We start from the raw sequence: 16,220 nt of genomic DNA, 5'->3' as shown, positions 1-16,220 counted from the left end.
CGTGTAATTGTAAAAATACCACCCCAAACCTAGTAGTCACCAAGGGGCAAGTGTTATGTGAGAGGCTTCCAAAACACTGAGCTGCTGAATCTCAGTGAATTAAGGGAGTTGTTCACAAGCTGCTCATTCAAGTTCTGCTTGTACACTGAACTTAGGAAAAATGCTAAATACCAGTTATGGTTTGATCATGAGTAATTTTTTGCCTTGGAATGAAGCAAGCACAGTACGGGGCTGAAAAAGATATTTTACATGGAAGGCAGGAGACATGGAGTGGAGGTCAGGAAACAGTGGTAGGAAGGAAAATCCCTTCTAGAATCTGATTTAAAATCCATTTTCCTAAAACAATGAATATGTAAAGTGCTGTTTAGGCTTTTTACTATTTTCCTAAAATCTCTTCAGGTGTCCTACTATGGCCTGTATTGTTGCTATGGAGAAAAGAGATGCCTGTTTGGGATCAAATTAGGGGCAGACTGCAGAGTAGAAGAAATGAAGTATTTGATGTCAATTGAATGACCCTGAACAAGTGTCATCCTGATGGAGAAAGAGTTATATTAGAAATGGTACACAGACATGGCTTCTCTCAGGAGGGGTGAGTAAGAGTTTTGTGACGAAGAAATATGGCCAGTTTGTCAGGAAAGACCCAGAGGTGTCCAGGCTCTAGTCAGAGAACAGGGATGCTGCTAGTGCTAGCAGAGTTTAACTTGTCCACTTGATCCAACCCTAATAAGGGAGGGCTCCACTGGTGACAAGGTTCAAGAAGGGCAGGTGGTAGCTTATGGGTCAGAAGCATCCGAGAACCCAAAGTCTGCAGGAACCTGTGACAAACTAAGGGTCGAGGTAGACTTTATTTACCTGCAATACAGAAAGGTATTTCAGCTAGAGTTGGACCTCTGTGATAGCTCACACCATCAGAGAATTATTTTCAAAGAAAAGTCTTTCTCCTCTTTATACATTGGGTGAGGTAAATAAACAATGATAGATTAATTGCTTATCTACAAGAAAAACTTTCTTTAGTCTAGGTCAGGCATAAAGCTATAAAATTGGGTGGCAACATTCCCCATCAAGTTGTGGGTAAAGAGGAATTATTTGAAGTGTGTAATAATGGTAGTCTTTACAATACAAATATTTGCCATTGGGATAAAGATATGGGGACTGAATTGTGAACCACAGTGTGTGCATATGAGAGAGTATGTAAATCAAGGAGCTGCTGAGTTGAAATCGTATTCTCCTGAAAAGTGTGAAGATATGCGATAAAGCCACAAAGATTATGGGTTAATTTTGTTCCCTTCATTTTTTTCCCCTTTTAACACAGAGAAGGAACATGCTGTGAGTTGGGCTGTTTAAACACAGAACAGCTGAACTTTATTATGTTTCCTTTTAATAACAGCTTTCTTAACTAGGTTACAAGTTGGGCTTCTGTTTCTGCTAAGGAGGGTCTAGCTATATAACATCTTATAAGCAGTGGTCTCTTTGGAGGCACAAGAAAGTGATTGGCAGATCTCTGCTGCAGGAGTTCAGGCTTGGGAACAAAATCTTGCTTACCACACAGTTTTTGTGAATTGATATTATGGTAAGAGGGAAAAAATGCAGTTAAATAAGAATTGAGTAGATTTGTAAATATGGAAATGAGGAGAGAATATCCTCAGGGGAAAAAGCAGACTGAAATACTATTTCTGCTCACTTAATGAGAATTCAGCAGTTATAGCATTTGTAAGCTGCGTTAGGCCAGGATGTTGTATTCTCTACAACTCGAAGTGTCAGTATAGGTGTCTGTCTGAATATACTAGGTCTATAATGGAACCAAGCTTTGACTTCCCTTGGAAGAGTCATAGCGTATTTACCTAGATAAGACCTAAACATAAATCTGAGACCTCACTTCATATCCATGATAACACTGTAGGCCTCGTGTCAATTCTTAGCATGCAACTACAGCACACTGCTAAATGTCTTAAGCATTGAGAAGCATTGTTCCTTCTCTTAATTCCTCTGTTAGCTTAGCCAGAAAAGATGCTTAGGTAAGGAGGAAGGGAAGAAAGAGGAACATTTCAATGGCCAAAGATAAATTAGCAAGAAATCTTAAAGTGAAACATCTTGCGTATGACAAAGAAAACGAAAGGTTTTTAGAGACGGGGAAAGATGTCAGCAGATTGAAAAAAAATGACTTTGTTAGATTAGAAAGGATTTTCAAAAGGGAGATTTGGTGGAAGAGGGACCATGTCAATACTGAAAGCAATCAGCACACGGGGGAAAGGTTTTACTTTTGTAGTGAAACCGAGAGTTGGTCTTTGGCTAGATGTTGTTGGCTAGATGTGGGGATGGAAATAAAATCATATTCTGTTTGGGCATCCAGCCAAGTAAGTTTGATTTGTTGGAGAAGCTTGGCTAGATGTTACCAGATATACAGTGAAATCTCTGTGATGGAAGCATCACAGACCAGAGGGAAAACCCTTTAGGTCTTCATTAAAAGAGCTACAGGTGCTCTGATACTGAGAGGATTCTATAGGAAGAGTACAGCATTTAGAAAAACAAAGATGGAGAAACAAGAAAAGTGATACCATGTTTTTGATAATGATTCCCAGATATATATTTGGAGCAGCCTAAAGGTATTCTTTCTAGGTAGGGCTCTCATCTGTAAAATGCCCTTCTTTTCTTGGACAGTTCTCATTTTGTTAAATGTGCAGTGGTTGACATGGCTGGAAATACAGTGGAAGGTCACAATGACTCTGAGTTTGTCTCAGAATGCGTTACTAGGATTAATGCAGTGGCTACCCGGGCCATCTCCATTGGTCACCATCGTTTATTCCACTCCCCCTGGGTGGGCTGCAAGAGAAGCATGGCAGGAGGAAGGAATGAGGAGACAAAAGCCTTGACCTTAAGGGTTAAGAACGGAGATAGGATAAACACGAATGAAAATGTACAATAGCACTAAAAATGCTGACATGAAAACATTCCAATAAGGTTACATGCGGCACTACTAGGCATGCTGCTTACCTATAAACAATCATATACAGACACATATGCAGGGATGCTGAGGAATTGCAGAATTGACTTGGCTAACTGGAGTCAGATGGCTGGTCAGACTGAGTGTCAGAGAAAGGCATGCTTGCAGAGTTTTTGAAGAGGAGTACAAGCCAGGGCATCCTGGGGTAGACAAGGAACGCAGTGGGATATGCTGCGGGTCAGGAGGTTGCATATAGATCATGCAAGATTGAGAAGCAGTGCCGCCAGGCTGTCGAGGTGCTTGCAAACTGGAGTGTCAAGAAAGGAGAGAGATAAACTGGTGGATGAGAGAGGGCCACTCCTCCCACAGCTCAGGACAGCACACCAGGGGCCCTGTTGCCTGTTGGGTTTCGACTGTTCTCTCTTTAGGGCTATTTAAAAGAAGTCACTATCACACATGTCCCTGGAGGCCCTGCACGGAGGACACATCATGTTGACACTGAAATACAGTTTTCTGTGACTGACTGGGGTGATAGTGGTGAAGGAATCACCAAAGATGATAGCACAGGTGACCAGGCAATGGATGCATATATGCAACCCTTTGTTTCACCAAGAAAGGGGCTGCATCAGTTACTAACTTAATGAACTGAAAATTACTGAGAAGATACAGAAGCAGAGATTTCTTTCACAGATCAGAGAAGGTTCTATTTCAAATGCATTAAGTGGAGATGAAGAAGGAGTTGAGAGCGTGGGATGAAGATGGTCGTGTAAAGGGATGGGTGACTAATGCCAATTAAGTAAAACAGAAAAGTTCTATCATCATTCTATAATATGAAATATGTAGAAAACAAGCCCTTTCTTTCTGGGAGTTCAGAGGCCCCTCTACTGAGGTTTGATTGGGGGCTATGGGACATTCTTTTTCTGTGCCTAATTAAAACAGATGTCAAATGTTCTAAATGCTTTCCCCAGGTCCAGCCATTCCTGGGAAGAGAGGCAGGTTCCTGCCCATCCTCTCCAGGCAGTGACACATAGAAGGAAATGATTCCCCCAGACCAGCAATCTGGATTCCCCGTCTCCCACAGAGAACTGAGAGAACCGTGGGAAGTCAGCTCAAGCTCAACCAGTGTCTGATCCACTCTCCCCTCTCTCTTCTTAGCAACAGCCTGTTTTGTTTCCTGGTCCTCGGCACTTATTTCCTTTCCACTGTCCCTCCGTGCCGGTTTGTTGAGGGCAGTAGTGCCGTTCTGCCCACTCTTTTTGCAGCCTGGCGTGCTTGCTTGCTTTCTTTCAAGGAATCCAAAGGTTGGCTCCCAAGGTCTATTCTGCATGCTTCCATCTGCTTTCTCTATTCAGCTCTTGAGGGAAGCTCTCACTGGCTATATATCTAGGTTCCATTTCCTTTTATGGACAAGAGCCAGGGAACTCTTCCTGGTGGGTTTTTTTGGCCTAGGAATGGTACTACTATTGCAAAACAGGAGTTGGGAATTATTTTAATTTATTTTTTAAATTGGAAAAGGCCCAGTTAAATAAACCAACCTACAAAAAGATGAAAACAAAACAACAAAAAGCCCACACACCTCAAAAGCAAAGAAAAAATTAAATCAAAACAAACCCCCCAAATCCAAACCCCATCAAACCTCAAACAAAAGAGTAACTGGATACGAGTAATGCAATAGCTGTTAGAGGCATGTATGAAATCTGTGGGCTGCACTTCAGCCTGTCACAGGCAGTTATGAAAGATGTAATTTAATTTGCTTAAAAAAAAACTGTAAAAGGCAGATTGGATAGCTGTATTTTAGCAAATGTGTTTGCACTAAGGGTACCTTCTGTTGAACAGTTCTGCCCACAAGCTGTCTGTAGAATATAGAACATCTCTCGAGCATGCTTGCCACCTTGAAGCAGGGCAGTCGGGAGCAGAAAAAAAAAAAAGAACAGAATGCAGAAAAAAGGTGAAGAAAAAGAGAGAAATGAAGGACAGCAAGTCTAGTACCATCAATACATTTAGAAATGAGATTAGCCAAGTGTGACAATAGAATTTAAATGACACACAGAAAGACATTAAGATTGCAGTAAATAACATACTATGGAAAATCCAGCCAGAGAGCACTTTCTGTTCAGCTTAGCTACAGAGTCGGAACGAAAGCACAGGTCTATTATTCATTTTACTGGCTCTTTTGCATTCCAGCACTATATATCTTTTACTTTTAGCACTAATAATTAGTGGGTTTTTTTTTTTTTTGGTGCTAGTCGCTCCAAACAGTCAATGATTACATGATTACATTGCCAGAAACAGCTCTGGAGGACTCAGACTTACCGACGATGTCAAACCACAGAGGGGTGTTAGCTGGCTGCACAGATACCACCCCCACAATCTCGGTGACTCTGTCACTTTCCATGACTGTGAAGTTATAAAATGGCTCATCGAAGGTCAGTGGTATAGGTGAAGGGGGCGGTTTTTTAATCCATTCAATGTGGAGGCGGGCCGTGGAGGATTTCTGCGGGCGCCCATTGTCTACCGCCTTTATCTACTCATACACAGAGAGAACACAGAAAGATGTCTTAGGGCTAGGATCCTTGTGGAAGTTGGATTCTGTCACTCATATGCTGTTAGGCTGAGAGTCCATCCATATCACAGCGTCAGCAAAGAGAACAGAGTGGAGATATAGGGAGAATGAGCCCAGGAACTGGGGAGGAGACAACTTAGTCAAAAGGGGGTCCCATGCCACATATGCCAGAAGGTGATTTTGACCACTGCCAACTTTACGGATGTGTAAAAATTTGAAAACCAAATGTTGCGCTTATAATTTCTAGTGTTTTATGGTCATGAATGATAGTTACATGAGTAGAAATAGCTAATTTGATTCCTTATCCCTCTGAAGGTGAAAGGGAACAAAGTGCATTGTGAATCTCTACTTAAGTGTGAATAAAGTGTGTATGCACAGAAATGTGTGTGAGTGTGTGTGTGAAGGGGTGGGGGTAGGGGGTCTGTTTTGCTGCTCCTTCCTTCTGCTTTATTCTGGAGAAGCATTCCACTCACACGATCTCAGAACAGTGCTGGGACTGGCGTGGGAAAGGCAGCAGCCTTGCACATTTCAGTTATGCCTACTGAAGGGGTGAAGGAGAACTCTCTTGGTGGAAGCATGGGATCCTGAAGGCAGCAGGGTGGGGAAGAGGGTGTTAATAATTCCTCTGTATGGTCTGGTATAAAAGCTGAGAAAAGCATGTCTCCTTGCCCAGATGTACACAGTTAACTGCTATGGTATCCTGGACTTAAATCGGGGAGGGGAGCAATTAAGTTCAATAAACAGACACAACTGACAGAAAATTTAAAAAATTAAATAAAAATAAAGGATTTTAAAATATTACATTAAAAATTAACATTTATAGGTGCATGGCTGGTAGTTAATAGCCTTTAAAAACAGTGACAACTCAAAGCTCCCTAATGTTATGTGTTCATGGATGATCACTTTGCCCTGAAAAATTCCTGAGATGGCGGACCCTTGAAAATAGATGTCTGAGACAGGGATTTGAGTATAAATGATCTTGAGGGGGCAGGAAGTGTTCTCAGGAGAAAGGAAATGAAGAAAGAGAGACAAGGGAAGATGCTAAGCAAGGATGTGGTCTCACCTAAAGTCTAACCTCAACTTGATCCCATGGGGAGCTAGGAATCACTAAGTGCACCACAGAGTTGAGTCCACCTGGAGGCAAGGGGGTTGAACTTTTTTGTGTCTAATGTCAGTCAGTCATTGGCTATAGGCTGCTGGGCTGGGGAGGGAATGTGGGATCTCTTAGGCCAAGAAGTTACATCAAGGATGATACTCTGGAGAAGAAGGCAGCTATGATCCCTTAGCAGCCAACACTCATAGCAGTTAGGGGACAGCTGCACCAACCTGGTAAAGGGGATTTGGGCAGGGCACCAACAGTATCCACTATAGTCCATCCATTCCTCAAGGATTCCTATTGGCAAGTCTCACACAGCTACGATAGCGGATATTACATCAGAGCTTTTAATGGTAAAAACAGGGCTGGATTTTTATCTTCTTTTCTCTGCCCACTGTTATGGATACTGAGTAGGGAAAGGAACCTAAGTCCAGGCCATAGGGGTGAAAAGATAAATCAAGGGTCTTGGACCATCTTTTAAAATAATAAAGGGCTGATTGTATACAGCAGAGAAAGCTGAGGACAAAGGTAAGAGTGGCAGAAGGTGCTAACTCTTGACATTTGACAGGACCCTGGAAAGTGCCCATCACTTTTAAAAATGAACAGTCCTCTTTCTGGCATAGGCGCTACATGTTTAACATAGTTGGGGGTGGAGGGGAGCAGGCTGGCACATTAGATATGGGAGTTTAAGTCTCTCTTTGAGATGGTGCTCATGTCTGCTTTTATTTTAAATTTTCTAACAATGAAAAATTTGGTCATGTTTTACTTAAGTTTTTTTCCCACTTTTTACAGAATAAGCATAGCTGTAATTTACGTCTCCCAATTCACACAGCTAAATTCATGTTCTATCACATTGCTAACAATTACAAGAGCTGCTTTCTTTGGGAAGTCTTGGAGTCACGCTGAGTGATGTTGAGTGGTAAGATATGTCACTCTGCTGTGCCCTCACCCTCAGTTTACATCTAAGTGTAGTACCTTTAAATGATTTAGAGTCATAGGAAGTGTGATTGAATATGTGACAGAGCAGGCTATGAACTGGGAATGGGGGCAGTTTGCTGATAGAACACAACCAAAAGAAATGGTATCATTATTTAAGAATGTCAGAAGGTAGCCTTCCACTGCTGCATGGTTGAACTTTTTACTTTATAAAGATTTACTGTTCAAAGGAGTATTCATAAGAAAGTAACTCCGCCCCTTGATTAATGTTATTGAGGTTCAGAAAAATCTTACCGTTAGGATGTCATAACTCCCTGCTGTAAATTGCTTTCTAGAAGAAACCATGCCAGTTTTAGGGTCAATAAAGAACTTTCCATCATCATTCCCATCCACGATACTGTAGGAGATTTCTGCATTGGGGCCCTCATCTCTATCAAACGCAAAAGCCCTGTAAATGGGTTCTCCTCTCTTCTTCCGGTCCCGTTCTGGCAGCTTTATCTGGTAGACTTTCTCTGGGAACTGGGGCTTGTTGTCATTTTCATCCAGAACCTGAACCACCACCCAAATGGTTGACTGTTTCGGAGAGGAACCGCCATCTGTCACAGTCACCTGAGATTTGAAAGAGAAAATGTTTTACATTCAGAAAGGAGAAAAACTCTTCCTGCCACTCCTCGATACCCCACAAAAGGTCTATTCCGTGCCTTAGAACATTTCAACTTTTCTTATTTCTGTAGTTCATGTCAAATGCATAACTCTTCATAGTTCATAGTAAAGGAATGCCTGAAATCCAGTGAAGGAAGTCACTGCTGAAAAGCCAGGAGGGAGGCGAGACTCTCCCTGTGGTGTGGAGTGGAGAGAGAGAGGAAATAGGATTGATTTTAGAAAATATGCCAACTTCTATAAACTTAGCGAACCTAAAATATATCCTCCTCTACTGACACAAAAAAACAATATAACGATAACTCTATGTTCACCCATAGGTGTTTCTTCTAATCTTTGGACAACTCTACCACCATCCAAATTGTTTCAATATTCATTTCCTTTTCTTTCTTTTCCATCTGCATGTAAAATTTGTGATTTCTACATTGTTAGTGAACAAAAGGAAAGCTGTGATATACATGTCACAAATTCGATGGCTGATTGGAACTACATTTGACAGTTAAAATATGTTTTTAACAGTCACAAAATAACTTTTTTTTCCTCTGGAAAACGGAAGGGGATCGACACCCCTTTCCACATCTCTGAGATCCTATACTTATGTATGTCTGTGAAAACTGAGACAGGAGAGATTTGAAGAGCACTCATAAAAAATTTGCATGGCAGATATAAAAAGTCAGTGTGAATAATTTTCTTGTTGGTCATAGTGATGATAGTAACTATCATATTAACGTTTAGCATATGAATGGTGACACAGTATATAAAGCACTCCTTCATGCATTATTTAATTCACTTTCCAAAACATCCTATTCAGTAAGTGGAGCGGGTTTATTTATTTCCATTCTACAGATGAGACAACAGAGGCACAGAGGTCTCACTGTTACTAAGTGCTAAAGACATGTACTGAACTTTTGGCAATTCTGCTTAACCTAGAAGAAACTATATTTAATCTTTAAATCATATTCTTGGATAATACAGCTTATTACCTCAAAATGTATTTTTGGAGATTGGAAGGAACATGGAGATGCACTCGGCATCAATAGGAGAAAAACAACAGTGAATTACAGCACCTGGTCATCCAGCTTTTTCATCTAATAAAGCAATCTGACAGGACTGACAGAAAAAAAGGCCAAAAACTTGGGAAAACAAATTAAAGACTTTTGCAAAACAGAACTGCAATCTAATTTAGTTTCTCTTACAAGCTGCCTAGGAGGATGGCTTTAATAGATTTAACGGAAATTTTCAGAGGCGTTCTTGCTTTCTTTGAAAAATCAATCAAGTTGCCTTCCAAGGTTATTTTCCCAACTGGTTTGTTATGTTTCACAAAAGAAACACGTCAGGGCCAACATGTGCCAAGGCTGGATTTTGACTCTTGAGCTAATTCCTGGACACACTGAGTTCTAAAGAGGCACGTTCTGCTGCTGCCGAATTAAAATGTTATACTCCCAGGTGAGCTGTGTTGACCAAAACACATTGATTTCTTGGCTGCTCAACTTCTCTGCCTCTCTTTTCTGCTTGAACAGCCTCTTTCCAAATCCAGACAACTCTCATAGTCTTCACCATGCACCAAATCACCTTCTCATTGCTTGTCAATAAATGCCCCGCAGTGACTTCTGAGATGGAGCTCTGGTGCTGATTCAGGGCAGGTGGGCTGCCAAGAAGTAGAGAGAGCCTCTTGGCTGTGGTTCACCGCTCACTTGAGGGTCCTGCTATTGTAAAAATGCCTTCCTCTGGAGCGAACCTGGATTTACAAACCCAAGTCCTCACGGTGTCTGCAAGCAGGGAAGGGTGGCAGCTGCACAGGCTCATCAAGCTGCTCCCAGGTGTGCTGTGGGGAGCTGGGTCACCTAGGTCACCACCTCACCTTAAGCACTCAGCTCTCTTGCTCCTTCTGGTCCTTGACATACTCTCTTCCATCTCAGGGCTTTTGCACATGCCATCTTCTTTGTCTGGAGTGCTCTTCCCATCCCTTCACCTGGATCTTGCCTACTCATTCTTTAGCTGAAATGTCACTTCCTCAAGGATTCCTCCTGTGACACTACAGACCAAGTGCCAGCCCCTTACCTCTATTTTTTCCTTCTGAATATATACTGTTAAATTGCCTTATACTTTTCTTTTGTAGTACTTAATGTTGTGGAAATTATCTACATACATGATTCTACAACCTAAGCTGACAGGCTGTGTAAGTACAAAACAGATTTTGCCTTTTTTGTTTACCGCTCTCACCAGTGTCGAGCCACAAGGAACACACTCCACAGATGCTTATTTAAGGAATTAAACTCCAATTCAGGTCCTACTTGGAAAACCTCTTTAGTCAAGGCAGTCTCACCTTGTAAAACCTTCATAGATCATTCAAGGGCCTTTGCAATGCAGCCCTAAGCTGCTTTTTCTGTATTTTTGCCCAAAACTCTTCCATCTCCCTACCCATGGCTTCAATCGCCACCTATATGCTGATAATTCCCCAATGTGTACTCTTGTGCTTAAGTCTCCTTTCCCATCTCCAAACCAACATGTTCAACTATATCCTAGGAATCTACTCTCTGGTCCTCTCACATGCACCCCAACACCCCGACAATCACAGACTGAAATTATTACCCTCAAACCTCCTCCTCCTTCTATTTTCATTATCTCATTGAATGACACCATCTACTCAAAACCGGTCCACACCAGAATCCTGAGCTTCCATCTAGAGTCCCTGCTCTAACTATCCACATCCAGTCAAACTTGGAGGCCTGCAGGAATCTTTCATGTGTACCCTCTATGCCAATCTCCTCCACCACACTGTCCTATGGACAGGCCTCATTTGCATCTTGCTTGGACTACCACATTAGCCTCCTGGCCTCCCTGCCTCTTGCCTTCATCTTTGTTGTAAAGTGTTATTTCTTCCTCAAAAATTTGACCTGCAAACATTCTTCAGGGTCTCCTTAATGACAAGGATATAGTTGGCCTTGATTATCAGCAGATTATCACTATCTGCTCCTTTCCCTCCCTCTCCACTCAGTTACACCGTGAGCCTGGGAGGTCCTGAGTATGCCATGCTCTTACACCTCCATTTCATTGCACAGCTGTTTGTCTCCATGAAACGCCCTCAGTTGGGACTGCGCCCGACTCATTCGAGAAGCTCCAGTTCAAACACTACTACTGCAAAGCCATTCCTGCCTCCTGCAGATTGAGGTAGGCGCCATGACCACATTCCCACTCCACTGTGTGCACAGCTCCAGGATACTAATTATCATCTTGCATTTTTAAGTGTTTGCTTGTTGGTCTGCACTCAATCATTCCAGACACTGAGCAACTTGAGATGAGGGACTGTCTCTTATTCATTGTTATGTTTTGGCACCTGGTACAGCTTTAAGTGCCAAGTAAATGTTATTGAATAAAATTAAGAATTAATTTACCCTAAACTCTTCCCTATGATAATAAATGCAGAGCACATTCAAAGACTGAAAGGTCTCTGTTTCTTTATCTGTAATAAATAAAGAGACCGATAATATATTATCTTCCAAGTGCTTCTCACTCTATGATTCCATGAGTAGCGGTCAGGTAGAGATAGACAAAGTGTTAACCATGCACTATAGGGTTCATACCCAACTTACATCACTGAGAACACCACTAATCTCATGATTACACATAATGATTTCTAGCCACTTCCAAAACTGTGCTGGCCACTTATCTACGTTCTCCTGAAACGATTTATTAATGTGCCTGGCTCCTTCAGTTCACTGTGAGGTACTCAAAGGCAGGAACTTCGTCTTTCTCATCTCTTTCTTGGGACCTGGTATACTCAATAAATGTTTGCTGAACTGAGCTATGTCGTTACTAACCTCAAAGTCTTAATATAAACCTCACTTGAAACGAAGTTAGGAGGCTAGAAAGAACTCTCATGCACGCATCACTCAATGCATACTATTGATCCCAATAGAAGGTGTACCTTGCATCTCTGACAGGAAGTGATACCACGTTACTACCTTAGCAGGGGGCATAAAAGATTCCTCCTTGCCCAGTAGCAGCTCAGCCAAAGGAAGACTGCTATAACTCAGCCAACTAAAAAGTCACTATATCCAGAGCTTTCGGTTTCCTCCAACGGACTCTTTGTTCATCACAGTGCCTCAAGAGTCCATAAAAGAACATGCCTCTCCTTTGTTTCTCTGGATATGTGTGTGGTTCACCTTTTTGACTGCATGGCTCAAATTACAACTTTATGTTGTTTCTTAATAAACCCAGTTTGCTAGAGAAATATCTGGCTGTCTGTTTAAGGTTAACATTTCTCTAGACCCATTCATGTGTCTAGCCATATTTGTACCTGGAATATTGATCACTGATATTTCCATTAGATTCTCAGACTTCATATTTAATGCTACCTTAGCCCTCAGTCCATCATGAGGAATTAGCCTATATGGAAAAGTAGTAGCACTGGAGATCGAAGCAAAACTAACTGAGATAAATCCCCATTATCTCCTCCTCTGCGTCATTTTTCATTAATGATGCAGGGAATTATCCATTGTTTAGGAGCTATCCATGTGTCTTTTTGCTCCGTTACAGCCTGACAAGAAAATACTGAGCCATTCTAACTTAGATTTTCTGCTTTCATCATTGATCAATAATCAGTGGTTTGGCAATTAATCAAAAGTCTGAAATGTTAATTTCTCTACTTGTTTACAGCTAACAAAAGAAACCACAAACAGTTCAGTACCACTGAAAGGACAGCATAGCCCATGTCAATTTGCTATGGTACGCTTGTGGTCTATGAATACGAGGCAAAGCCAGAGGTAATCAACATGGCCCAATGGATTACAATGCTAAAATTACAAAGAGGAACATATTTTTAAGTCTATCCCTGGAAGATCAAGAGCTTTATAGAACCAAAAACGAATAGTCATTGAGAATTCTGCAGTTATGGCAACTGGAGGAAGGTTATGCTTCTCACTCATTAAAATTGCCTAATGTATTTATTTGTGTTGTCTCTCTCCTTACAGTAGAATATAATATGTAAGCTGCCTGAAAACTGAGACTTTGTGTCTTGCCTACTGCCTTGTCCCCGGTGATTACAAGAGTGTCTGAGAATATATTCAACTATTTCTAAGATTGAGAGTTCAATTCTGTCATTCTCCTCAACCATTAATTCATCAAAAATAGCTCTTTCCAGGTCTCTATATTTAAAGTTGTAAACTTCTCCTCAGGGACTACATATTTCCTTCCACTGCTTTACATTTGTCCTTAACCTTTTATTTTTATGTGACATATTATATATATTTCACTTACATGCTTATTTATTGCATGTCTGCCTCTATTAGAATATGAGCTCCATAAAGCATAGATTTTCATCTGTTTTGTTCACAGATGTATCCCTAGCATCTACAACAGTTCATGTAGTAAGCATTCAGTAAACATTTGTTAAATTAATTAATAAAATATCAATTCTGTGCTTTCTAGTTACAAACCTCTTTTTGAGGCAAATTGGGAGATAAACAAACCAACAAATATAAATGGATTCCTATCAAATTCACCCCTCCCCCATTGCCTCAAATTATAATATTCCAGACTTGCAATTATCTGGCCACAATTTAGATATTTTCAGTAGAAAGAACTCAAAGCAGCTAATTTATTTTTTGATAGGTTTAGTTTCCACATAGTTCTTCTTAATATTGAGCCTGAATTTGCCTGCCTATATTTAGCCTTAACTGTAGCTTCATAAACTACGTTTACTCTTTGTAACTATATAGAAAAAGTCAAATTCCTCTTCCACATTGTCTCAGTTATCGACTGCTGTGTAACCCAAAACTAGGTGGCTTAAAATAACCATAACCCTTTTATTGCCTCTCCTGGTTCTAGGGGCTGAATGCGGCAGTTGTTACTTGGAGTCTCTCATGCAGTCACAGTCACAGGTAGCTGGGCCTGGAGTCACTGAACATGTCTGTTAGTTGCTAGTGGCCACTGGCTGGGACCTCAGGTGGGGCTGGGGTCAACAGCCTTGATATTTACAAGTGGTCTTTTTATGTGGCCTGTGCTTCCTCACAGCATAGTAGTTGGGTTCTAAGAGCAAAGGCCTAAGGGCAGAAAGTAGCTGGTGCCAATTTCTTAAGGCTGAATCCAGAAACGGGCAGAGCACCACGTGATCTATATTCTGTTCGCTAAGTTCAGGTTTAAGGAGAGGGGTCATAAATCCCACCTTTATTAGAGGTGGGTAAGTGATTTGGGGGCCTATATTTTAAAATTACCATACTCATAAAATACTTCAGTACATTTGAGAATTCTCACTCCACACTGAAAAACTCTAATTTATATAATCAACTCTCAGGTCATTTATTATATATTATCAACTGCTATTCATTATACTGGTTACCTCTTTAATTCCTTTATTTGTTAAAACAATCTTATGATATAGGTACTATTGTTATACCCACTTGATAAAGAAACTGAATTTATAAACTTGTCCAAGGTCACACTGCTCACATTGGCAGAGTCTTGTTTTAATCTGAACCAAAGATCAGCAAACTACAGCTAAATCTGGTCACTTGTTTTTGTAAATAAAGTTTTATTGGGGTATAGCCACGCCCATTCATATTATCTATGAACATATTATTTATGGCTGCTTTGCTGCTATAAAGGTGTAGTTGAGTAGTTGAAGCAGAGATTATATGGGCCACAAAACCTAAAATATTTATTATTTGGCCCTTTATGAAAAAAGTCTGCTGATCTTTGTTCCAAACCATATGTTTGGCTGCCTCTTTTCTTCTACCAAGATCACTTATTGCATGTGTGTTTTGCTCAGTCCTCTGCATGATCATTTACTTTGTCTCTATTTTTTCACAGGAACCCTGTAGGCATTGCCATTTTTATTCTTCAGCTGAAGACAATGAGACTCTGAGGTGAAGTAAGTTTTGTAAGGCCACTCATCCAGTAAGTGACAAAATGCGGATATGCACCCAAGTCAGTTTGGCGTCACAGCTCATGCTCTTTTCCTTACCCTGCACAGCCTGTTGTAGAAGCATCTGTTAACCATCTGCTTAACATTCCCTCCCCAAGTGTGGCTTTGGATCAAAATCAAGCTCATAGCTGGGCTTCTAGAATCAAACTTTTCCCTCCTTTGATAATTGGGACCATCTTTGACTGTCTCCAGTCTTTAGACATCTTTCCTGTTTTCTTCAGTTGCTTAAAAACTGCCACCAGGTGTGGGTCATGACTGCAACTTCTTTCGGCTCTCCAAGACTTGAGATCCAAGTTTATTTAGTGCAACTACATCTTCTTCTACTATCCTGTTATACTTCTACATCTTCAGCTTCCTCTCACAAAATCTGCTCTATCCTTCTTCCCAGTAAAGGAGATGGGCGTAAAGAGGTTTGGGGTGGTCCCCAGTTTCTGTTATCTCTTCTTTATCATTCACTTAATGTTTACTCTGTCTGTGCAGGCACTCCTTTAAGTGCTTAGCAAATATTAACTCATTTATCCTCTGGTCAGGCCCAGAAGAAGGGGGCCTGATTGTTCCCACACTACAGATTAGAAATAGGTACCGAAAACTGAAGTAAAGTGGATTCAACCTGATCGGTCCAGGGACTGTACCCATAACCACTGTCTTTTGCTGCCTCTCACCTACATGCTTGCACCAATTTGTGAGTGTGGCCACATTCTCCTTCCTTTGAACATAGTTCAAACATACCCTTTCATTGACCTCAGCACCACAGTTTTAGTGAAAATGGCAAGTATATGGCATGTGGGCTGTGGTTGCTTCATTCTGCCAGCTGCACCCTGAAGCCACAGTAGACAGTTTACTCTTCACTCTGTAGGTGGGGTGCAGTCTCAGCATATCCAAGATGGAGCTCTCCACAGCACCGTTACTACTAATCCATCTGCCACTGTCTAGGCTGAACACACCCCAAATACCAAGTATCTCTGCATTCATACTTGGCTGCTGCATCCCTTCTCTCTATCCTGGCAAAACTCCTTCTTTTCAAGTACTTTGTGCCCTTATTCTGAGTCTCCTGATTGCCATGAGCTTTTTTAGCTCTTGATAATCTTGTGAAGCAAGA

At 41.2% G+C, this 16,220-nt stretch overlaps 1 protein-coding gene and 1 long non-coding RNA gene across 4 annotated transcripts in view; one reads left to right on the top strand and one right to left on the bottom strand.

Moving 5' to 3' along the window:
• LOC120590056 (uncharacterized) overlaps nucleotides 1-5,246 on the top strand; it is a 30,028-nt gene extending 24,782 nt beyond the window's left edge. The window contains exon 3 of the long non-coding RNA XR_005649624.1: nucleotides 5,188-5,246. This is a non-coding gene — a long non-coding RNA (uncharacterized LOC120590056). The remainder of the gene's footprint in view (nucleotides 1-5,187) is intronic.
• FAT3 (FAT atypical cadherin 3) overlaps nucleotides 1-16,220 on the bottom strand; it is a 600,781-nt gene that overhangs the window by 112,613 nt on the left and 471,948 nt on the right. For all 3 annotated transcript variants that reach the window (XM_039847662.1, XM_039847663.1, XM_039847664.1), the window contains 2 exons: nucleotides 7,831-8,145; nucleotides 5,255-5,465 (listed from right to left, as the gene is read on the bottom strand). In XM_039847662.1, coding sequence (XP_039703596.1) covers nucleotides 5,255-5,465; nucleotides 7,831-8,145 — 526 coding nt within the window. The remainder of the gene's footprint in view (nucleotides 1-5,254; nucleotides 5,466-7,830; nucleotides 8,146-16,220) is intronic.

The sequence above is a fragment of the Pteropus medius genome, unplaced genomic scaffold (genome assembly GCF_902729225.1).
Source record: "Pteropus medius unplaced genomic scaffold, Ma_sr-lr_union100, whole genome shotgun sequence".
Taxonomy (NCBI): Eukaryota; Metazoa; Chordata; class Mammalia; order Chiroptera; family Pteropodidae; genus Pteropus; species Pteropus medius.
Note: the sequence above shows the minus strand (reverse complement) of the source record. Positions and strands in the feature narration are given on the sequence as shown.